The 25,198-nt window shown below is 49.2% G+C and overlaps 1 protein-coding gene across 4 annotated transcripts in view; it reads left to right on the forward strand.

Moving 5' to 3' along the window:
- Nucleotides 1-25,198, forward strand: part of acadvl (acyl-CoA dehydrogenase very long chain) — an 80,602-nt gene that overhangs the window by 1,195 nt on the left and 54,209 nt on the right. For 2 of the 4 annotated variants that reach the window (XM_087982693.1, XM_087982692.1), the window contains exons 2-6: nt 11,247-11,316; nt 20,104-20,175; nt 20,945-21,017; nt 22,348-22,412; nt 24,936-25,070. In XM_087982693.1, the coding sequence (XP_087838819.1) occupies nt 11,247-11,316; nt 20,104-20,175; nt 20,945-21,017; nt 22,348-22,412; nt 24,936-25,070 (415 nt within the window). Of the gene's footprint in view, nt 1-8,751; nt 9,499-11,246; nt 11,317-20,103; nt 20,176-20,944; nt 21,018-22,347; nt 22,413-24,935; nt 25,071-25,198 lie in introns of those variants that run through there. The other 2 variants (XM_043683347.2, XM_087982694.1) reach the window with 2 other exon arrangements.

The following is a 25,198-nucleotide window of genomic DNA, read 5'->3' on the forward strand; positions in this document are numbered from 1 at the left end:
TCTGGAGTGGAGTGGAGTGGAGTGGAGTGGAGGGAGGGGGGGCCGGGTCAGGAGTGAGTGGAGTGGAGTGGAGTGGAGTGGAGTGGAGTGGGGGGGGGGGGGGAGAAGGGGGCCGGGTCTGGAGTGGAGTGGAGTGGAGTGGAGTGGAGGGAGGGGGGGAGGGGTCAGGAGTGAGTGGAGGGGAGGGAGGGGGGGGGAGGGGTCAGGAGTGAGTGGAGTGGAGTGGAGTGGAGGGGGGAGAAGGGGGCCGGGTCAGGAGTGGAGTGGAGTGGAGGGAGGGGGGCCGGGTCAGGAGTGAGTGGAGTGGAGTGGAGTGGAGTGGAGTGGAGGGGGGAGAAGGGGGCCGGGTCAGGAGTGGAGTGGAGTGGAGGGAGGGGGGCCGGGTCAGGAGTGAGTGGAGTGGAGTGGAGTGGAGTGGAGTGGAGGGGGGAGAAGGGGGCCGGGTCAGGAGTGGAGTGGAGTGGAGGGGGAGGAGAAGGGGGCCGGGTCAGGAGTGGAGGGAGTGGAGGGAGAAGGGGGCCGGGTCAGGAGTGGAGGGAGTGGAGTGGAGGGGGAGGAGAAGGGGGCCGGGTCAGGAGTGGAGTGGAGTGGGGAGAAGAGAAGGGGGCCGGGTCAGGAGTGGAGGGAGAAGGGGGCCGGGTCAGGAGTGGAGTGGAGTGGAGTGGGGGGGGAGGAGAAGGGGGCCGGGTCAGGAGTGGAGTGGAGTGGAGTGGAGTGGAGTGGGAGAAGGGGGCCGGGTCAGGAGTGGAGTGGAGTGGAGTGGAGTGGAGTGGAGTGGAGTGGGAGAAGGGGGCCGGGTCAGGAGTGGAGTGGAGTGGAGTGGAGTGGAGTGGAGTGGGGGGGGGAGAGAAGAGAAGGGGCCGGGTCAGGAGTGGAGTGGAGTGGAGTGGAGTGGAGTGGGGGGGGGAGAAGGGGGCCGGGTCAGGAGTGGAGTGGAGTGGAGTGGAGTGGAGTGGAGTGGAGTGGAGTGGGGGGGGGAGAAGGGGGCCGGGAGTGGAGTGGAGTGGAGTGGAGTGGAGTGGAGTGGAGTGGAGTGGAGAGAGGGGGGCCGGGTCTGGAGTGGAGTGGAGTGGAGTGGAGAGGGGGGGGGGGAGGGTGGAGAAGGGGGCCGGGTCAGGAGTGGAGTGGAGTGGGGAGAAGAGAAGGGGGGCCGGGTCAGGAGTGGAGGGAGGAGGGGGGGGAGAAGGGGGCCGGGTCAGGGGTGGAGAGGAGTGGAGTGGAGTGGAGTGGAGTGGAGTGGAGGGAGGGGGGCCGGGTCTGGAGTGGAGTGGAGGGAGGGGGGCCGGGTCAGGAGTGAGTGGAGTGGAGTGGAGTGGGGGGGGGAGAAGGGGGCCGGGTCAGGAGTGAGTGGAGTGGAGTGGAGTGGGGGGGGGAGAAGGGGGCCGGGTCAGGAGTGGAGTGGAGGGGGGGGGGGGGGAGAAGGGGGCCGGGTCTGGAGTGGAGTGGAGTGGAGTGGAGGGAGGGGGGCCGGGTCAGGAGTGAGTGGAGTTGGGTGGAGTGGAGTGGGGTGGGGGGGGGGAGAAGGGGGCCGGGTCTGGAGTGGAGTGGAGTGGAGGGAGGGGGGCCGGGTCAGGAGTGGAGTGGAGTGGAGTGGAGTGGAGTGGAGTGGAGTGGAGTGGGGGGGGGAGAAGGGGGCCGGGTCAGGAGTGGAGTGGAGTGGAGGGGGGGGAGAAGGGGGCCGGGTCAGGAGTGGAGTGGAGTGGGGAGAAGAGAAGGGGGCCGGGTCAGGAGTGGAGGGAGTGGAGGGAGAAGGGGGCCGGGTCAGGAGTGGAGGGAGTGGAGGGAGAAGGGGGCCGGGTCAGGAGTGGAGGGAGTGGAGGGAGAAGGGGGCCGGGTCAGGAGTGGAGTGGAGTGGAGTGGAGTGGAGTGGGGGGGGGAGAAGGGGGCCGGGTCAGGAGTGGAGTGGAGTGGAGTGGAGTGGAGTGGAGTGGAGTGGAGTGGAGTGGAGTGGGAGAAGGGGGCCGGGAGTGGAGTGGAGTGGAGTGGAGAGAGGGGGGCCGGGTCTGGAGTGGAGTGGAGTGGAGTGGAGTGGAGTGGAGTGGAGTGGAGTGGGGGGGGGGAGGGTGGAGAAGGGGGCCGGGTCAGGAGTGGAGTGGAGTGGGGAGAAGAGAAGGGGGCCGGGTCAGGAGTGGAGGGAGGGGGGGGAGAAGGGGGCCGGGTCAGGAGTGGAGTGGAGTGGAGTGGAGTGGAGTGGAGTGGAGTGGAGTGGAGTGGGAGAAGGGGGCCGGGTCAGGAGTGGAGTGGAGTGGGGGGGGGGAGAATGGGGCCGGGTCAGGAGTGGAGTGGAGTGGAGTGGAGTGGAGTGGAGTGGAGTGGAGAGAAGGGGGCCGGGTCAGGAGTGGAGTGGAGTGGAGTGGAGTGGGGGGGGGGGGGGGGAGAAGGGGGCCGGGTCAGGAGTGGAGTGGAGTGGAGTGGAGTGGAGTGGAGTGGAGTGGAGTGGAGTGGAGTGGAGGGGGGAGAAGGGGGCCGGGTCAGAAGTGGAGTGGAGTGGAGTGGAGGAGGGGGGGGGGGGGGGGGGAGAAGGGGGCCGGGTCAGGAGTGGAGTGGAGTGGAGTGGAGTGGAGTGGAGTGGAGTGGAGGAGGGGGGGGGGGGAGAAGGGGGCCGGGTCAGGAGTGGAGTGGAGTGAAGAGAAGGGGGCCGGGTCAGGAGTGGAGGGAGGGGGGGGAGAAGGGGGCCGGGTCAGGAGTGGAGTGGAGTGGAGTGGAGTGGAGTGGAGTGGAGTGGAGTGGAGTGGAGTGGGAGAAGGGGGCCGGGTCAGGAGTGGAGTGGAGTGGAGTGGGGGGGGGGGGAGAGAAGGGGGCCGGGTCAGGAGTGGAGTGGAGTGGAGTGGGGGGGGAGAAGGGGGCCGGGTCAGGAGTGGAGTGGAGGAGGGGGGGGGGGGGGGAGGAGAAGGGGGCCGGGTCAGGAGTGGAGTGGAGTGGAGTGGAGTGGCGGGAGAAGGGAGCCGGGTCAGGAGTGGAGTGGAGTGGGGGGGGAGAAGGGGGCCGGGTCAGGAGTGGAATTGGGGGGAGGGGGGGGGGGAAGGGGGCCGGGTCAGGAGTGGAGTGGAGTGGAGTGGAGTGGAGTGGAGTGGAGTGGAGTGGAGTGGAGTGGGGGGAGGTGGGGCGGGCTAGAAGGGGGCCGGGTCAGGAGGGGGGGGGAAGGGGGCCGGGTCAGGAGTGGTGGTGGGGGGGGGAGAAGGGGGCCAGGTCAGGAGTCGGGGGGGGGGGGGGGAAGGGTGCCGGGTCAGGAGTGGGGGGGGGGGGGAAAAGGGGGCCGGGTCAGGAGTGGTGGGGGGGGAAAGGGGGCCGGGTCAGGAGTGGTGGGGGGGGAGGGGGCCGGGTCAGGAGTGGTGGGGGGGGAAGGGGGCCGGGTCGGGGGGGGGGGGGGGGAAGAAGGGGGCCGGGTCAGGAGTGGAGTGGAGAAGGGGGCCGGGTCAGGAGTGGGTGGGGGGGGGGGAAGGGGGCCGGGTCAGGAGTTGGGGGGGGGAAGGGGGCCGGGTCAGGAGTGGGGGGGTGGGGAGAGAAGCGGGCCGGGTCAGGAGTGGGGGGGGGGGGGGGGAAAGGGGGCCGGGTCAGGAGTGGGGGGGGGGGGGGGGGGGAAGGGGGCCGGGTCAGGAGTGGGGGGGGGGGAAGGGGGCTGGGTCAGGAGTGGTGGTGGGGGGGGAGAAGAGGGCCGGGTCAGGAGTGGGGGGGGGGGGGGGGAAGGGGGCCGGGTCAGGAGTTGGGTGGGGAAGGGGGCCGGGTCAGGAGTTGGGTGGGGAAGGGGGCCGGGTCAGGAGTGGGTAGGGGGGGAAGGGGGCCGGGTCAGGAGTTGGGGGGGGGAAGGGGGCCGGGTCAGGAGTGGGGGGGGAGAGAAGGGGGCCGGGTCAGGAGTGGGGGGGGGGGGAGAAGGGGGCCGGGTCAGGGGTGGGGGGGGGGGGGAGAGAAGGGGGCCGGGTCAGGAGTGGGGGGGGGGGGGAGAGAAGGGGGCCGGGGATTAGTCGGGGGGGGGGGGGAGAGAAGGGGGCCGGGTCAGGAGTGGGGTGGGGGAGAAGGGGGCCGGGTCAGGAGTGGGGTGGGGGAGAAGGGGGCCGGGTCAGGAGTGGGGTGGGGGGGGGGGGGGGAGGAGAAGGGGGCCGGGTCAGGAGTGGGGTGGGGGGGGTGGGAGGAGAAGGGGGCCGGGTCAGGAGTGGGGTGGGGGGGGAAGGGGGCCGGGTCAGGAGTGGGGTGGGGGGGGGAGGAGAAGGGGGCCTGGTCAGGAGTGGGGGGGGGGGGGGAAGGGGGCCTGGTCAGGAGTGGGGGGGGGGGGGAAGGGGGCCGGGTCAGGAGTGGGTGGGGGGGGAAGGGGGCCGGGTCAGGAGTGGGGTGGGGGAAAGAGGGCCGGGTCAGGAGTGGGGTGGGTGGGGGGGGGGGGGGAAAGGGGGCCGGGTCAGGAGTGGGGGGGAGAAAAGGGGGCCGGGTCTGGAGTTGGGTTGGTGGGGGGAGAGGGGGGCCGGGTCAGGAGTGGGGGCCAGGTCTGGAGTGGTGTGGGGGGGGGGGGGGGGGGGAAGGGGGCCGGGTCATGAGTGTTGGGGGTGGGGGTGGAAGGGGGCCGGGTCAGGAGTGGTGGTGGGGGGAAGGGGGCCAGGTCAGGAGTGGTGGTGGGGGGGGGGGGGAAGGGTCGCCAAGTTCAGGAGTGGGGGACTAGTTGAGATCAAGGTTGTCTGATAGGGGTATTTAAAGAAGGATAGATGAGAACTAAATTTTGGGTGGTGTTACTTCTCCTTGGGGTAGGATCATCAAATCCCTAGTGTGGAATGAGGCCATTCGGTCTGTAGAATCAGGGGTGTGGTGCTGGAAAAGTGCAGCAGGTTAGGCAGCATCCAAGGAGCTGGAGGATTGATGTTTTGGGCAAAAGCCCTTCATCAGGAATGAGGCCCCACCAAGCTTCCAAAGAACACCACACACAGATGCACCCCTTACCCTATCCCTATAATCCTGCATTTCCTATGGCTAGCCCATTTAACCTGCATATCCCTGGGCACAATGGGACAATTTAGCATGGCCAATCCACCCTAACCTGCATATGTTTGGACTGAGGGGGGGGGGGAAAACCTGAGCACCTGGAGGAAACCCACACAAACATGGGGATAACATGCAAACTACGCATGGACAGGCAGTCGCCCAAGGGTGGTATTGAACCTGGCTAACCCCTGAGCCACTGTGACACACACACGCTCAACACACAAAAAATAGTGCACCTTCAAATCAAGCAATGCTATTCGTACAGCCTTCACAGCAGTTAAAGATTTTGAAAACATTTTCCTGTCATTTAGACCCAGTTGACACCAGGATTTTGTATTTAAACATTGCTTTTTCATTACAAGTTATTAGATGATAGGTAAATTGTTATGAACTGTTGGCAGTTAGTTTTATTAATTAAACCTCTAATATCTTTAAATTTTCCCTTACACATGCATGCACATACGTATACAGAAAAAGATTGGTGTTACGAATGAAGCAAAAGTCAGGAGAGCAATTTAGTGGTCTTTGTTCACAGAATCCGCTGAGATTCTCCTTGTGCTGATCAGAATGCTGTTTCATTCTTCCTTCTCCAGTTACTTACACTGGTTTGTGAGTGATTGGTTCATTTATTATATTTTGCCGATGATACAAAGTTTGGTGGAGTTATGGATAGTGTGGAGGGTGGTTGTGGGTTGCAATGAGGCATTGACAGGATGCAGAAGTTCCTGATGAACGGCTTTTGCGCGAAACATCAGTTCTCCTGCTCCTTAGATGTTGCCTGACCTGCTGTGCTTTTCCAGCACCACACTCTCGCCTCTGATCTCCAGCATCTGCAATGCTCACTCTCAGGATGCAGAACTAGGCTGTTAAGTGGCAGATGGAGTTCAATCTGGAAAAGTGTTAAGTCATTCACTTTGGAAGTTAGAATACAGGGTTAAAGGCAGAATTCTTGGCGGTGTTGAGGAACAGAGGGATCTTGAGTCCATGTCCATAGATCCCTCAAAGTTGCCACCCAAGTTGCTAGGGTTGTTAAGAAGGCATATGATGTGTTGGTTTTCACAAGCAGGGGGATTGAGTTTAAGAGCTGCAAGATTATGCTGCAGCTTTACAGAGCCTTGCTTAGACCACACTTGAAATACTGTGTTCACTTTTGGTTGCCTCTTTATAGGAAAGATATAGATGCTTTAGAGAGGGTGCAAAGGAAGTTTACCGGGATACTGCCTGGTTTGGAGGGCTTGTTTTCTGAAGAGAGACTGAATGAGCTCGGGCTTTTTACACCGGTGAGAAGGAAGAGAGGTGACTTGATAGAGGTATACAAGGTAATGAGAGGCATCAATAGAGTAGATAGCCAGAGTCTTTTTCGGGCGAAAATGGCTATCACGAAGGGTCATAATTTTAAGATGATTGGAGGAAGATATAGGGGAGATGTCAGGGGGAGGTTCTTTACACAGAGGGTGGTGGGTGCATGGAGTGCACTGCCAGCAATGGTGGTAGAGTCAGATACATTAGGGACATTTAAGCAACTCTTTTATAGACACATAGAAGTTAGTACAATGACGGGTACGTAGATTAGTCTGATCTTGGAGTTGGATAGAAAGCTGGCACAACATCGAAGGCCGAAGGGCTTGTGCTGTGCTATGATGTTCTATGTTCTTTTATGAAAGGTCTTTGCTTATCAATTAAAAGTCACAGCTCACAGTAATTACTGGAGGGAAAATAAACTTGTTTTCTTCATGCTTAAAATAGCTTTTACTGCAGCAAACAGAGAGCTCCTGAGCTTGTGGGGGTCTGAAGGAATCCCCCTATCCTTTCTTAATCAATAATTAGTTGCTAATCTACAGACCAATGAGCTTTGTTGATAACCAAATCTGCATCTGTACATAACCCCTGGTCTCCAGTTTGTCCGCAAACCATACTTCAGCCACTGTTGGAACCAGCATCTCTACAAACACTGTTCACAATGAGTTTGACCGATTACTTGCCTTTAAAACATGCAGCAATCTTCCAGGAGTAATTCTTGGTTTTAAAACAAATCATTACTCATTTCAGTCCTCAATTTAAAATACAGAAAAGTAAAAAGACAATGTTTACAAAGTTTGTTCATTGTTAGGGATTCAGAGGAAGCTTATTAGACTAATAGCTGGAATGAGTGGATTGTCTGTGACAAAACGTTAGGCAGGCCGGGCTTCTATCCACTGGGGTTTAGAAGAGTAAGAGACAACTTGATTGAAAAGTAAGATGCTGGACATCCTCTCCACAGATGATGTTTCCATTTGTGGGAGAATCTTGGTCATCGTTTAAAAATAAGGTGTGGCTCATTTTTGACAGAAGAGAGTTTGTTTTTCGAAAGGGATCATGAGTCTTTGGATCCCTCTTCCTAAAAAGGAGGTGGAAATGGAGTCCTTGAATATTTTTAAGGCAGACATAGATTCTTGATAAGCATAAGGAGTGAAAGATTATCAGGGGTAGGCAGAAATGTGGAGTAACCAGATCAGACATGATCTTATTGAACAGTGGAGCAGGTTCACGGGCCATTTCAGTTTGGAGATTTCTCTATTCTTCACATCTGTGTTAAAACTGCAATATCAATTGTCAGTCTTTTTACATTACACATATTGTTGAGTGTATGCCATTCCATAGCAACTTATTGATTATCTAAGACTCAATGGGGATTGATGAAGGATCCCTTTTTACAATTGCTTCCAATATTGTCACCCAGAAAAAAGAACATCGAACCTACCTCCTCACCAAAAGTGAGTTTTTTTTTGCTGCTAAGGTACTTCTGATTATTCTGATCTTTATAGCTCCCCTCCCTTTCCGAGAAGAAAAAACTATAAACCTGCCTGCACTCGATAACCCATCACAGAGATTTGCAAGCAATAAATGTCATGTTCCTGTTATTGTCCCAATGATGGAAATTTAAAAATGTTCTATTTGAATCAGTCTTGTTTTGTGGATTAGTGTTTTTTTAAGAACTTAATGTAGTGAATAGAGCAGCTTCCTAATTTAGCACATCAAAGATTCTCATTCTGGAACAAAATTGTCAGGAAATATATCAACTCCCTGGTGAAAACGTTGCCAGTGATTCCCTCCCTGTTGATGATGAAATAGGGCAGAATTTTTTGCTCTTAATTTCTGTTAGTATAATCTGCAGTTCCTACTGACCCACCCTGATCTAACATAAGTTATCTGACTCGCCCTTCAGTGCAAATTCAGTGTCACCAGTTACAATACTTTCCAAAGCTTCATGGAGCTGGCGAGGGAGTCAGTGGTACTGAATTAATTTTGACTTTTTTCAAATATTATAGAAGTTGGACATTTTAATCAGACACATCATGTCTTTCTCAAGTCATACAGTCGAGTGTAAATATTGATTCTAAAGAGGGTGGTAGCATGCTTCCTGACATCACCCCTGAGAGGTTCGGAACTCTGGAGCGAGTAACTCGCCTCCTGACTCCCCAAAATCCACCCACGATGTACAAGGCATCAGTCAGGAGTGTGATGGAATACACTACCGTTGTCTTTTTGAGTGCAGTTCCAACAACACCAAACATCAAGAAGCTCAGCACCATCCAGAATAAAGCAGCCTACTTGACTGGCACCACATCCACTCCCTCCACCACCGACAGTCAGCAGCAGCAGTGTGTACCATCTACAACAACTCGCCAAGGCTCCTTCAACAGCACCTTCCAAACCCACAACTAAAGGACAAGGGCAGCAATTTCAAGGGAATACCACCACTTGGCAAGTTCCCCTCTGAGCTACGTATACATATTCCTTCAGTGCCATACTGACATACAGCATTGAAACAGACCCTGTGGTCCAACTTGTCCATGCCCACCAGGTATCCTTAATTAATCCCATTTGCCAGCATTTGGCCCGTAACCCTCTAAACCCCTCCTATTCATGTACCCATCCAAATACCTTTTAAAGTTATAATTGCACCCACCTCCACCATTTCCTCTGGCACCTCATTCCATACACGCATTACCTTCAATATGAAGAAGTTACTCCTCGGGTCCCTTTTAAATCTTTTCCCTCTCACCTTGAACCTATGCCTTCTCGTTTTGGACTCTCCTACACTGGTGAAAAGACCTTGTCTATTTACCCTATGCATGTCCCTCATGATTTTCTAAGCCTATATAAGGTCACCTTTCAGCCTCCGCTCCAGGGAAAATAGCCCCAACCTATTCACAGCCTCTCCCTATAGCTCAATCCTCCAGTCCCGGCAACATTCCTGCAGATCTTTTCTGCACTTTCTCTAGTTGACAGCATCCTTCCTATAGAAGGGCAACCTGAATTGCATGGAATATTCCAAAAGAGGCCTCACCAATGTCCTGGAACCTCCTGCCCAGCAGCAGCACACCACCACTTTCTCAAGGGCACTTAAGGCCTGGCAATAAATACTGGCTTAGCTGGTGTAATCCAGACCCTATTGTCACAACACAGGGTAATATTGCCCACCACCCACAATTTTAAACCAGCAGCACAGAAAAACAATTATCCCATGAGAGGCCAAGAACAATCCCAAAGGTAAAAATTTAACAACTTTATTTCTTAAAGTATAACAGAGAATAATTAACTAACAGCTATTTACAACTCCTTCCTCTAAACTATCTTTTACTTTACCTTCTATAATACTAGTCCAATAAAACCCTCAACTAAGATTTAATAAAAAATTCAAATTTCAAACACAGCCAGCGGTCAAATCTTCTCCTTATATCTTCCGCTTTAGATTTGCTCTCAGGCCAGTGTTGATACTTTCCTCTGCAAACTCCTTCACCAGACAGGTACCTCAGAGATCTGACCAGCAGCTTACATAGGGTCATAGAGATGTACAGCATGGAAACAGACCCTTCGGTCCAACCCGTCCTTGCCGACCAGATATCCCAACCCAATCTAGTCCCACCTGCCAGCGCCCAGCCCATATCCCTCCAAACCCTTCCTATTCATATACCCATCCAAATGCCTCCTAAATGTTGCAATTGTACCAGCCTCTACCACTTCCTCTGGCAGCTCATTCCATACACGTACCACCCTCTGCGTGAAAACGTTGCCCCTTTTACATCTTTCCCCTCTCACCCTAAACCTATGCCCTCTAGTTCTGGACTCCCCGACCCCAGGGAACAGACTTTGTCTATTTATCCTATCCATGCCCCTCATAATTTTGTAAGCCTCTATAAGGTCACCCCTAAGTCTCCGACACTCCAGGGAAAACAGCCCCAGCCTGTTCAGCCTCTCCTTGTTGCTCAAACCCTCCAACCCTGGCAACATCCTTGTAAATCTTTTCTGAACCCTTTCAAGTTTCACAACATCTTTCTGATAGGAAGGATTCCAGAATTGCACGCAATATTCCAACAGTGGCCTCACCACTGTCCTGCATAGCCGCAACATGACCTCCCAACTCCTGTACTCAATACTCTGACCAATAAAGGAAAGCATACCAAACGCTGCCTTCACTATCCTATCTACCTGCGACTCCACTTTCAAGGAGCTATAAACCTGCACTCCAAGGTCTCTTTGTTCAAGATTAGTTGTGAAATTCACTGTTTGTTAATTTTCCCAGACGCACTCCGGTGTCCAGCGATACATAAATCTGTTGGTCTTTTGGCAGTTCTCTCCCAACTGTTCAACTTTTCCTGATTTTCTACCCTCAGAGCATCGGGTTGTGTCATTGGCTTTTAATATCGCAAATATACTAAATTCAAACTTGATTGGTGTTTGTTTTTTGGGATATAATTTAAACTGATTGGCCTAATTCAAATTTGTTTTTGTCTCGCAGCAACCAGCTACGCTAGCTGCTGGACCACATATTACACTGTGTCTTATTCAGAGCACTTGGTGCTGTCAGGTGGTTCTGCTAGCTTTTAACTCTCTTAAAGGTATAGTACACCTACATCATCAAAGCACTGGAAAAAATAAAAAATATTAAGATTATGTCTATTTGTTTTAGATTTTTCTACTTCGGGAAACAGCTTTTCTGTCATCATTGTGACTGATACTGGGTTCACTGGCTTTTTGTTTGTTAGTACATTAGAGGTATCATCCAGTTAATTAAACTGGTTAAAACCCAGTGAACAGGGGAGTATCACACTCACGTTTCAAGCATTTACCTGGTAATATTCCCAACACTGGAACTGTGCAGTTGTGTTTGTTCAGTAAAATACAATGCCAGCCTTTTGAACTGATTTCAGACACCAGTGTGTGATGATACATTTATTGAGTAGTATTGGGGTCTCCAGATGGCATAGCTTGACCTGTTCTGTTTGTGCACGTTTCAGAAACTGGCATTCTGCAGCTTGCTCTCTTGTACTGCGCGATGTACATCCATACGCAACTGAGGCCACACAGGTAAGGGCTTCCTGTCCATCTTTTAAACTAGAGACATCTTTTTGGTCCCACTGAAGGCAGAGGAGGCTTGTGGGTGCTTAAGATACAAGAACGCAAATCTGAGGCATTTTAAAAATCTGTGTTTCTGTACTGATATTTTTAAAAGTAAACTTTGGTGTAATCACACATCAAGGAAAGGATGGGGAGAGATTGTCAGGCAACTACACATGCATTTATATATCACCTTTAAATGTGAAATGTCCCCAGGTGTTTCAGAGGAGTGTACCAGACCTTTGACAGTGAGCGCATTAGGAGATATTAGGGACAGACGACCAAAAAGCTCAATCAAAGAGGTTGGTGACATGACAGTGACGTGTCATGATGTGCAACTATCACAGTGTGAAACTTACTGTTGTTACAGGAGCTAATGTATGACACGTGGATCACATAATATAGGAGGACTCAATTAACTTTATTTTAGTTTCTTGTAATTACATATGTACATTTCAGTCTTAGGCATTTGTGTGTCTGTGCTCAGGCCAGGCAGTTCGGGTGTACTTTAGCACACTACCTTGCTGCAAGGGGACAGAGCTCAGTAAGGTGGAGGCTGAGAGCTTGACACCATTATACAGTGATGACATAATGAGCATGTCCCTTTAAAGTGTTTTGTATATCTGATGTGAAACAGAATACAACCAGTTTCAGGCAGCACCTTTTATAGGAGGACAAAATGCAGTAGAGTTGAGGGAGGGAGTTCTCCACCTTGGGGGCTCAGGGAGCTGAAAGCTCGGCAACCAGTGCTGGAGCAATTAAAACCAGGGAATATACAAAAGACCACAGATGGTGGGGTGCAACTAATCTCGTGATGATGTAGGGAGAAAGGGATGCAGCAAAGCTGCTGCATTTTCCTGGAAGCAGGAAAGATCTTGGAGTGTTGTGGTAACAGAGTTACAGCAATTCATCTCGATAATATCTTAAGCCAATTTTGCTGGGAAATTTTACTTTGCTAAAGGTGCTACGTAATGTATGCTTCTATTATCTCTGTAGGCCTTTGGTCTTTGAAAATGGTCACTTTAAATACACGCTAAGTTTCTGAGTGCTCCTACAAACGCTGTTTGTTTTCTCTGGCTGTGTATCTTGTTTCAGTTCCAGTTCATTAGGTTTTTGGGTGAGAGGTCATTATTGTTCCCTTTTGGCATGACACGGCACAGCATCATGCCATTGGATTTCAGGGGAAAGGTTACAACAACTGCAATCTCAGGGAAGCAGGGAGGAACTGCATAGAGAGAGGGAAGAGGGGGAGGGAATGAATGGGAGAGGAGAAAGAGAATGGAGAAAAAGGAGAGATGGGAGCAGGAAAGAAAGAGGGAAGGATGTAACAAAGGTGCTATGTTTTCTTGGAAACGAGAGAAAAAGCCTGCAGGATGAGTAGGGGTGTATTGTCCATCTAGAGACACAGATTTGAAGCAACTGATAGGTTACAGTATGAGGGCAGGTTCTAAAATAAGCATTATTGCCACCTCCACTTAAAATGATCCCACGTTCTACTGTCATTCATGCAGATGTTGTTTAAATCATGCCAGTTTCCTCCTCCTCTACTTGACCCTGCAAATCATTGTAAATGTTCATCAGTCCCTATATGAAGCAGAGCTACTTACACCTGAATTTGCCGATTGATGGCTTCAGCCAGTGAGCCCTTGTTGTAGATGTGCTATTTCTGTACCTGATGTTAGCTGGGGATCAGCTGAGTCAAGAAGATCCTGCATCCCACATCGGAGGCTTGAGCCCTTTATGCAGAAGGCATTTGAATCTCACTCCTGAGGTTTCAATGAGTGTCCAAACCTAAACCACCACAGCTACCCTGTTGGGTGGACACAAACCATCCTATAGCCACTTCATTGAAAAGAGCAGGGATACTTCCCTCAACAGATGGAGGGGCGTAGATGTTATATCTGAGTTTTGAGAAGATATGTAGCTCATGTTGAGGTTCTGGATGTACGTTTGTTTGCTGAGCTGGAAGATTCATTTTCAGATGTTTTGTCACCATACTATCAGTGAGCAATGCCACCATAGCTCGCTCTCTATTTGTGTTTAGGTTTCCTTGGGATAGTGACATCATTTCCGGTGGTGATGTCATTTCCTGTTCTTTTTCTCAGGGGGTGATAAATGGGATCCAAATCAACGTGTTTGTTGACAGAGTTCCAGTTAGAATTCTGTGCTTCTACGAATTCTCGTGTCTGTTTTATACAACATCCAAAACAGATAAGCATTTCATTGCTGTTTGTGGCATCTTGCTATGCACAAATCAGATCATGTGTTTCCAGCAGTACCGCAGAAACTGTGCTACAAAAACACTTGATTGTTTGTAAAGCAAATTGCAATATCCTACTGTGTGAAAGACACTACAGAAGTGAAAATCATTTCAAATCTTCCCTTTGTTAACTTTCCTTAGTACCTTATGATTTTAACTTGGTGTCTTTTTGGCAAAGTTTGGATGACATACTTTATGAAAAAGTATTTGCACATCTACCTATCACATTACAAGTTCTTGAAAGACCCTATACAGACAACAAGCAAAAGTAATGTAATTCACAAAATACCTTGCAAGAACTACCAGGATACATGAACATCAACTAGCCACAAAAAGGCATGACCCACTCTCACTAGTATCATCACATACAGATGAGGAAGGACACCAGTTTGACTGGGACAACACATCCATCCTAGGACAAGTTAAGCAGACACACGCACGAGAATTCCTAGAAGCATGGCATTCCAATTGGAAGTCTATGAACAAACACATTGACTTGGATCCCATTTACTACCCGATGAGAAAAAGAACAGGAAATGATGCCACCACTGGAAATGACATCACCAACTCAAGGAAACCCAAACACACAAATAGAAAGTGGACCATACCACCAGTACTTCATCTGGAGGCTCATTGATGATGTTACCTAGTATGGTGATGAAAAATCTGACCTATAAATCTTCTCAAAATTTGCTAAACATAAACTGAGTTAATGGATGGAAGGCTGGTTTGCGTGATGGACTGGGATGTGTTCACAACACTGTGTAGTTTCTTGCGATCTTGGGCAGAACAGTTGCCATACCACACTGACGTGTCCAGATAGAATACTTTCTGTGGTGCATCCATAAAAATTGATAAGAGTTCTTGTGGAGATACTAAATTTCCTTAGGCTCCTGTGGAAGTAGAGATGTATCAACATGTATGGACCAGGACAGATTGTTGTTGATCATCACTCCTAGGAACTTGACGCTCTGGACCATCTTCACCTCAGCATCATTGATGTAGACAGGAGTGTACCCTCCATTTTTTGCTTCCTGAAGTCAATTACCAATTTCTACATTTTGCTGATGTTGAGGGAGAGATTGTTGCCTTTACACCATGCCACTAAGAACTCAGTCTCCTTCCTGTACTTTGTTTTGTCGTAGTTTGAGATCCAACCCTGATGACAGATTTCCTGTATAGGTTAAGGTTGTCCTGACTTGAACGCCTCAGACTTGGACTTCAGTTGGAGAACGTTCCGAACAACTACTTCGGTATGAACTCCAGAACGCACACAACTAGTCATGCTTGATAAACCAATCAAAAGTCTGTCACTGGCAAAACTGTCCTGAATGCATACCAATACAGCGGATGTGCCTAACATTCTTCCCCTACTACTTGAAGAAGCCAACACTGCAGATACATCTCACAATGAGTTCCTGTACCTTGTTTTTAAAAACTGCAGTGTCGTCTTCCACAGTACCTTGGGTTAAGCACTCCTTTCCCAGTAGTTAGTTCACAGTCCAAAAAAAGTGGTCTTTGCAGTACCATTCAGGCACCTTTAGCTGTGTGCTCAATAACCTCCTTGCTTAATTAGTATTTAACGTTTTAAAAAAACTATTTGAACGTTAATAAGTCAGGGGTCTCCTTCAGGGCTGAAAACAGAGGTGGAGGTTCTTTTTTGACCTGTACTATTAACTGTTTTCCTCTACTTGTTAGGCTCATCAGGTCTCTGCATCATCCTCTGCCTGAACCCACTCCTGCTGTGTTTCTGTGCGTGGACTTAGCAAGATCTCACAGCTGTAATTAGTGATGTCAGTACAAAGCCACTGAAGTGGAATTGTAGGCGTGTGAGCTTCTCTCACTGTGTCCACTTCAGCTGGGCCTTCTTTGACAGAAAGAAATCTATGGACCAGCAGTACAATTGAATATTTTCTCCTCCCATATTTGGGTAGTAACTGTTTCTGTTCCAGTGCAGCACTGGTCACCCACTCATATATTGCTCCCCATAAACTTCAGCTCATCCGGAAGTGTAACTGTCAATATTCTAACTTGCTTCAAGTTCCATTTGCCAACCGCACTAAGAGAACACTTTTGATTTTTAGGTTTCCATTCTTGTGTTAAATTATTCTTAACTTCACCTTTCCTTATCTGTAACCTCCTCCAGCCCCTACACCCCTCCCTATCTCTGTCACCCCCTCCAATTCCTACATCCCTCCCTATCTCTGTAACCTCCTCCGGCCTCTACATCCCTCCCTATCTCTGTAACCTCCTCCAGCCCTTACACCCCCTCGCTATCTCTGTAACCCCCTCCCTATCTCTGCAACCATTCCAACCCCTACACCCCTCCCTATCACTGGCCCCTACACCCCTCCTTATCTCTGTCACCTCCTCCAGTCATTACACCCTCTCCCTAATCCTGTAACCTCCTCCACTCCTGACACCCCCTCCCTATCTCTGTCACCTCTTGCAGCCCCTATCTCTGTAAACTCCACCCCTACATACCCTCTCCCAATCTGTCACATCCTCCAGCCGCTATGCCCTCCCTATCTCTGTAGCCCGCCCCAATCCCTACACCCCTCCCTACCTCTGTAACCCCCTCCATCCCTCTTTATCTCTGTAACTAATGTGTGTCTCTAATAGTCCATCTTCCTCTGTTCCCTTATCCCAGTTACATACACACTTTTCCATCAATGTGTGGCTGTCTTCTATTTGCTCCCAACATGTTCTCCATGAGCCTGACTCTTATCTAGATTGAGGTTCATATTCCAATAACGTATCTATTTGCAAGCTCCAAAGTTCACTGTTTTTTGTTATCTCAATATTTACCATTGAAGCTGCTGATGTAAACTGCCAACGTGGATGCCCTGCCTGTAACTGAGTACCTGGACTGATGTGATCACCTCTGCCCCAGTTCCAGTAGATGAAAAGTTTGTATTCTTCAAGTGATCATGAATAATTTATAGAATCACAGAATCATAGGATCCCTACAGTGTGGAAATGGGCCATTCGACACATCAAATCCACACCAAACCTCCAAAAAGCATTATGCCCAGACCCACCCCCTAGCCTATCCCCAGAATCCTGCATTTCCCATGGCTAACCCACCCAGGTCACACTATGGGCAATATAACATGACCAGTCCACCTAACCTGCACGTCTTTGGACAGTGGGAGGAAACCAGAGCACCCAGAGGAAACCCACGCAGAAGTGGGACATCTAAAATGCAAACTGTCCACTTCCCAGAATGTGACTGGTCATTTGTAATGGTTGATAGAGCATGTGTTGATGGTTTAATACCAACATAGAAACACCCCAACTGCTCCACTCAGGCATTGCCACTCCATATGTGCCTCCACCCTTTTCATCTTACCCTTCTAATCCTTTCACCTCATGGTTATCCAGCTTTTCCTATTCAGTATACATGACTATTCATCTGGATCCCTGCTAGTGGCAGTGAGTTCGACATTCTCCCCACTTTCAGAGGAAAGCAGTCATCCAGACCAGCACCATGTCATCATTAAAGCTGCTGTGAACCAATGAACAATTGCTCTTCAAAAGCTGAAAATGTCTGAGCATGTAAAATGATTCATTTCTGACAATGTATTGTTGACAGCTCCCAGTCAATACCAAGCACAGCTTCTTCTGTGACTGTGTCATGTTAATTTTGACTATGAACATGCAAAGCTTAATCTGTAATTGAAGCCAATGTTGCAATATTCTGCAAGATTCCTATATGATGTTCAAGGCAACTTGGACATGCTTGTTTTAGGCATGCAGAAATTTCATATAGGAGTGCAGCAAGCAGTTAACTAGGAAAATAGCACATAGGCCTTTATTGCAGGAGTAAAGAGATCTTGCTGCAGTTGTATGAGGTTTAGTAATGATCACATCTGGAGTACTCTGTAGACTTTCTCTCCTATTCAAGAAACAGTATACTTGCATTGGTGACAGCACAACAAAGGTGCAATTAAATTCATAAAATAAAACAAAGAACTGTGGATGCTCGAAATGTGAAACCCAAACAGCCATTGCTGGAGAAACTCATCTGGTCAGGCAGCATCTGTGCAGAATAAACAGAGTTAATATTTCAAGTCCAGTGACCCTTCTTCAGGACTGAGGATGCTGTCAGACTTGGTGAGTTTCTTCAGCAATGTCTGTGTGCATTTTACTAAACTTGATCCCTGGAATGTGGTGGGAAAGGGAGGGTAGACCTGTACTGAGAGACTGTCATTCTGAGGTTTAGAAGAATGATAGGAACAGGACAGCAGTGGTTCAGTAGTTAGCATTGCTGCCTCACAGCGCCAGGGAACCGGGTTTGATTACCACCTCAGTGTAGGGGCTGGGAGGGAGGGGAATTGGGGCTGGAGGAGGGAGGGAGGGGAGTCGGGACTGAGGGAGGGGGCAGGGAGGGAGGGAGGGGAGTCGGGGCTGAGGGAGGGGGCAGGGAGGGAGGGAGGGGAGTCGGGGCTGAGGGAGGGGGCAGGGAGGGGAGTCGGGGCTGAGGGAGGGGGCAGGGAGGGAGGGGAGTCGGGGCTGAGGGGGCAGGGAGGGAGGGGAGTCGGGGCTGAGGGAGGGGGCAGGGAGGGAGGGGGGTCAGGGCTGAGGGAGGGGGCAGGGAGGGAAGGAGGGGGCAGGGAGGGAGGGGAGTCGGGGCTGGGGGAGGGGGCAGGGAGGGAGGGGAGTCGGGGCTGGGGGAGGGGTGGGACGGGCTATTGAGGGTGTCAGGCCATGAAGAGATTTGAAAACAAGGACCAGAATTTTCAACTTGAGGCATTGCCCAATCATGAGCCAGCATAGGTTAGCAGGCACAGAGGGTTGTATGGCATTTGGTATCAATTAGAACAGATTTGTGGACTTTTTTGGATAGTCCTGGTGCAGTGTCAGATGAAGGTCTCCTTTTGCCAGAGAGTGCAAGAAATCAAGCCCCACATTGAGCAGTTCAGCACAAATGTATAAAAGTCCAATTTAATTACTAGGATGATTAATGTCTGACTCTGAAATAGAAGCATAAAAAATAGGAGGGGGTAGGCTGTTTGCCCCTTCGAGTCTGTTCTGCCACTCTTGGTGATCATGGCTGATCACCCAACTCAGTCCCCAGTTCCCATTCTCTCCCTGATCCCCTTTGACCCCTTTTGCCAAGAGCCAAATCTAACTCCTTGAAAACTGACACTAAAAGATGAAACAAACTTTCATCAGTTTCCATCCATGAACAAAAAGCAAAAACACATTTATTATAATGAACTTCTCTAACGTGGTACAGAACAGATTAGTTATTACTAATATGCAGACTTGAAACTGTACTCCCTTTGAATGCATAGAGTGAACATAGTACATGATACATAGAATGGAGACTTTAGGAGTATCATGGGTTTAAAATATAGACATAAAAGGCAGAATGTCTGTGGATCAAAGACCAAGTAGAAAGGTGTGGAATGACATGACCTCTGTTTTTGACAATGGTATCTCCTGGTTGTCAAGTGAAGCAATTCTAAGTTTATAGGCAGACCATTGGACTTTGCTTGTGCTTTGGTTGAAATTAAAAGTTTTTTTTTTCCTGAGGTCTTTGGATATTATTTCATTTTCAATTAAAAAGAGATATAGAGATAGAAAGATGTAGCTTACTTCTACATTTTTAGGAGGTCTGTGTCCAATCTGATTGATCTCCTTTTAGTTTTGTGATAAACCTGAACCCTGTTGCTGGCAGTTATTTTCTTTTCCAAGACACTTGGTGCCAATGTGTCCCAAAGTTATCAATCCCAGTTCCAGCAAAATTTACACTACACAATCCCACTTTCCTTTGATTTTTATTAAAGAAAAGCTGATAATTCAGGCTTCCACTTTCAAGTTTACATTTCCAAATGAAGTACTTATACCTGTTTATAGTGCAGCTAGTGAAATCTGTGGAGAAAACAGAAGGGAACAATAGCTAGCAGTGAGTAGCTTAATAGATTGTCGAGGTAAGAGCAGGCTGGAGACTTAGAGGAGCACCATCAAGATATGATTGAACATCATGTGGAACAAGGTGCATCCTGATCTGGTTAGATTAGATTAGATTACTTAGTGTGGAAACAGGCCCTTCGGCCCAACAAGTCCACATCGACCCGCCGAAGCGTAATCCATCCATTCCCGTACATTTACCCCCTTACAGAACACTACGGGCAATTTAGCATGGCCAGTTTACCTGACGTGCACATCTTTGGACTGTGGGAGGAAACTGGAGCACCCGGAGGAAACCCACGCAGACACTGGGAGAATGTGCAAACTCCACACAGTCAGTCGCCTGAGGCGGGAATTGAACTCGGGTATCTGGCGCTGAGAGGCAGCAGTGCTAACCACTGTGCCACCGTGCCACCCACTGGTAGGACAACAGATGTGTCAGGGCAAGGAAGTGAACTGGCCTTGGCTTCCAGCAGCTCCGAAACCACCTTGGGTAATCTGACTGGGCCATGTACCCTCTTTAGCTAATCATGTTTAACTCTCCCTTGTTCTCCCACTGTATCTTTTTGTTACTTTAGGCAGTGCTGGAGAAAACCGCCACGGAGGCACCTGTAGTCAAAACCATAAAGGAGAAGAAGATAGCTGCAACGGTACGTTTTACAGATTTCTTCATCTATCTGAACATCATGTACAAAATTGGAGCAGGAGGTGGCCATTCAGCCCATCGAGCCTGCTCCACAGTTCTATAACATAATGGCTGATCTGATTGTGGCATTAAGACATTAAACGCACATCTATTCTGAATTGCTGTGTAGATGAAATCCCAGTGTGCTACTTCAGTTAGCATCAGGAGGCCTCTTCCTGGTTTCCAAGGCCAATATTTATTCTTTAATTGACGTTGCCTTTAAAAACAAAATCCAGAAGATCTAATCATTACCCTTTTGCTGTTTGTGGGATCCTGCTATCCACAGCTTGACTGCTGTGTTTCCTATTTTCTAACAATGGCTGTGCTTCTGTGTAAGTGTTTTCATAGGCTGTGAGGCCCCCTGAGAAGTCATAAGATGATGAAAGGCACTGCAGGAATGCAGGAATTTCGTTACGTTGTGTGAGTGCCATGATGTCTCAGGCCATGGTCGCTATCCACTCAGCAGCTGCTGGAGGGGGAGGAGGAGGGCATTTGGGAAGGCAAGGGCAGGTGTGGCTTTCAGTTTGTGACTGAAGACATGTGGCGGCACATGCACACACAATTCAACTGATTGATCAAGGAACCTGAGGGTTTGATTGTCCATCTGAAACCAAATGGGATTGGATGGGGAGTGGAAATCAATCTGTGGCAAGGCGATGGGGGCTGGGGAGGGAATGCATAGTGATCGTGCCTCTGGAGATGATTACATGCTTTTTTTTCTCTTTCCATTGTAGGAATCAAAGTCGTTTGCTGTGAACATGTTTCGGGGTCAGGTCCAAACGGAGCAGGTGTTCCCCTTCCCCTCTGGTATGACTGAGGAACATGCTTTGACTGGGACAAAGGTGTAAAAAAAAATGACCTTCCAACCATTGGTTCCGTTCTGGGCACCACACTTGAGGCAGGATATATTGACCTTGGAGGGATGCAGATGAGCATCACCAGAATTACACCAAAGTTAAATTATAATGATAGGTTATGCAGGCCAGACTTTTATTCCTCTGAGACCAGGTGATGAAGGGGCAATCTCATCAAGGAGCTTGATGATGATCAAATATTTCAAAACTAAGTTCTGTTACAGTCAAGAGCTGAATTGAGGCAATTTTTAAAAATACCAAATAAAATGATAGTTATCTAAAATAACATACTGATGATCAGGTTAGTGTCTTCATGTTATGCAAATTCAAAGCCATTAAAGTTTGTTATTTGAACTATTCGTAAATCTTCATAGGAACTAATAGGGTCAGTGGAGAGAACTATTAGCTTCTGGTGAGGGGAGAGTCTGGAACAGGGAACAGAATCTTAAAATCAGTCGATGGTGTTGTTGGACATATGCACTCACACAGAGGGGGAGTGTTAATGTTGAACTGCTTCTCTCTTCTCTCCAACCTGCTCACCCAAACAAAAAAGATGTTGAGATTTGGTCGGGGTATAAATTGGAAATTTTGGAAATACCACTAGTAGTTTATTTGTGATTAAGGTTGGAAGGGATCCATAGCTAGGTAGTTAGGTCATGTCTTCTAGTTTATTTTGTTCTTTGTTAGGATGTGGACATTGCTAGCAAGTCGGAGGCCAGCATTTATTGCCCATCCCTAATTGCCCTTGAACTGAGTGGGTCTTTCACGGCAGTTAGGAGTCAACCACCATTCGGGAAATAAGTGCATGCCAGACTGCATAAGGACATAAAATTGAAGATTGTTTCAAGATCACCATCCCTGATGACTAGCTTTTAATTCCAGATATTGTAACTGATTTTCAAATTCCCTCAGCTGTTGTGTTGGCATGTGAACCTGTGTCCTCAGAGCATTTAACTAGGCCATGACACTACCATCACCCCATGACCTAGATGGTAGAACAGGCTGGGAGAGTGATGGCCCTCTCCCATCACTCTGTCAGGATTGGGATAGGTTGTAACAACGTCTGACACTCATTGTGTTCCACTGCACCTGATGATAGGCAATGAATGAGGGGCGGGTGGGGGTCACTGAGCATACATTGGAGTCTTCAGGTGAAGAGATTTGAGATGGGGGGCAGGGTGAACAGAAAGAGAGGAAAATCTTTTTTTTTCAAATAAAAGCAAAGAGCTTTTCTTCGTGGCTGGCAGAGTAAACTAACACTGCCCCCGACTCTGTTTGTACAGTTCTGAATGATGAGCAGGAGCAGTTTCTCCGGGAATTAGTGGGACCTGTCAGCAAGTTTTTCCAGGTAAATTATTTCAGCTAGACCAGATTTTCACATTTCTTCTGTTACCACGAGCACTAATATCAATCTTTCTCACTCTCCATCTCAGGCCCAGTTTGCCCATTCTCTCCTCATAGGGCAGTCCACGCCATCCCAAGTCCAATGAGCCTTCATTGCACTCACTCAATGGCAGTAATATCCTTTGGACCAGGAGCTGTTGTAGGTCATTAGGTCTCTCTGCCATTCAATAAGATCTTGGCTGATTCGATTGTGGTGTCTCATGCTCATTCCTGTCCATCTCTTCACAACCTCAACCCTCTTGTCAATGAAAAATCTGTCTAACTCAGCCTTCATTATATTCTCTGAGCCAGCCACCTCTGTTGATTAGATTAGATTAGATTACTTAGTGTGGAAACAGGCCCTTCGGCCCAACAAGTCCACACCGACCCTCCGAAGAGCAACCCACCCAGACCCGTCTCCCTACATTTACCCCTTCAACTAACGCTACGGGCAATTTAGCACGGCCAATTCACCTAACCTGCACTTTTTTGGACTGTGGGAGGAAACCGGAGCACCCGGATGAAACCTACGCAGACACGGGGAGAATGTGCAAACTCCACACAGACGGTTGCCTGAGGCGGGAATTGAACTCGGGTCTCTGGTGCTGAGAGGCAGGGGTGCTAACCACTGTGTCACCGTTCTCTGGGGAAGAGAATTCCCCCAGGCTCCCCACCCTTTTGAGAGGAGAAATTCCTCCACACCCCCTTATTTAGAAACTGTGATCCCTCATTCTAAATTTCCCCAAGGAAGGGAAACATCCTCACAGCAATTATCCCGTTATGTTCCTGAGAATATACTCTGCTTCAATGAGGTCAGCTCTTGCCCTAAGCTCCAATGAGTCCAGATGCAATAAGCTGAACATTACCCCTTCATCCCAATGAGTGAACATTCTCTCAACTGCTTCCCATGCAAGTATATCCCTCCTCAGATCTGAATTGCACATAGTACTCAAGATGTTGTAGGTCTCAATACTGTGTACAGTCTTAATGAAGTTTCCTTAGTGTTATCTCCACATCCTCCACTTTGCAATAAAGGCCAGCATTATTTTCTCAATCACTTGCTGTATCCTCTATGCTGACATTTTATGATTTACACTGAAATGCAAGTTGCTCAGTACCACAGCATTCTGCAGTCTCTTGTCACAAATGTAGTCTTTGCCTGACACTGCAGATCTCGAGTATCCCAGCAGAGGGCATACAACCTCCTGTCTTTGTGTGTGTGTGTGCGCGAGAGAGGCAGATTTAAAAAGTATTTGAATACCTTCCATTTGAAATTATTTAAATATGCAGCAGTCCATCTGCAATTTTCCTAAAAACTCGCAGGTTAGGTTGCAAGAGGGATGTTGAGAATTATCTGGTGGAGACAATCTCTGGAATTCAGTACAGTCTTAGAATAAGGGGCACACCATTTGGGCCTCATCCCTCCCTGTGGATATAATTTCCATCAACCCATCCATTGCTCCCCATCTGTCACCTCCTCCAGCCCCTACACCCCTGCCTATCTCTGTCACGTTCGACTCCTATATCCCCTCCCTATCGCTGTCGTCTCCTACAACCCCAAACATCCCTCCCTACCTCTGTCACCACCTCTCGACTCTACAACCCTTCCAATCTCTGTCACCTCCTCCAACCCCTACACCCCTCCCCCAACCCCTACACCCCTCCCTATCTCTGTAACCTCCTACATCACCTTGCTATCTCTGTCAGCTCCAGCCCCTGCACCTCTCCCTTTCACCTCCTTTAGCAACTGCATCCCTCCCCATCTCTGTCACCTCCTGCAGCCTACACTGCTTTCTATCTCAGTAACCTCCTCTAGTTCCTTTTGAATCTCCAGGATCTCTGTACTCTCAATTCTGGCTTCTTACATATCCTTTACTACTTCTGCTCTGTTATCTCTGTATGTCTAACCTTCAGCTGTCTGGCCCTTGAACCTTTAAGTGTTTCCTTCACCTCTCACCTCTTCTCTCCTCCTTTAAAACCCCTCTCTCTCTCGTACAGCTCAACACGTTGACAGAAAAGTAGAAACCCTCACATTGAGGCACTTTTACCCAAATCATTCTCATTCTGCTGTATTATTGATGCCATGAAATTCATTGCTTAGTGGAACGTTGCTCGCTCACTCTCTTTTATCCAAACACTCTGCCTTCTACACGTTTCATGCTCATTGAGACCAGCCCTGTCCAATTCTAATCCTTAGGAATTCAAAATTGTACCATTCTTCACATGTCTTAAATCTCTTACAAACTACAGATTTTTAAATCACTCTGTAGCTCCACTCAATCCTTGTGCCACCTGCCTGCATTATCCTCTGCTCACCCTCAGCCTCTCTGACTGTGGTCTGTTAGTCACTCTGTCAGTCCTGCTCTGTCGCATTGAGGTGGAATTCCACTATGTAGCGCTTGTTGTCTTCTAAGACCAGTTAATACTTGGGAGAGATCAGGGAGGATGTAACCAATCACTGTGTCGATCTTGACTCTTTGCCCTGTAGGAGGTCAATGACCCAGCTGCCAATGACTCACTGGAGAAAGTGGAGGACAGCACAATGGAAGGCCTGAAAGAGATGGGGGCGTTCGGCCTACAGGTGCCTTCTGAGCTTGGGGGACTGGGGCTCACCAACACACAGGTAATTCAGGGGCAGCCAGTGTGCAACTTTCTTCATAATTAGGGCAGGGAGGGGGTGTGGAATGCGGAACACTTCCTGCTCCATAACCCTTTTCAGATTATCGGCCAAATGGAAATGTCCAAACCTGA

This window comes from Chiloscyllium plagiosum, unplaced genomic scaffold (genome assembly GCF_037043375.1).
Source record: "Chiloscyllium plagiosum isolate Xiang-an unplaced genomic scaffold, Cpla_swu_hap1 HiC_scaffold_44, whole genome shotgun sequence".
Classification (NCBI taxonomy): domain Eukaryota; kingdom Metazoa; phylum Chordata; class Chondrichthyes; order Orectolobiformes; family Hemiscylliidae; genus Chiloscyllium; species Chiloscyllium plagiosum.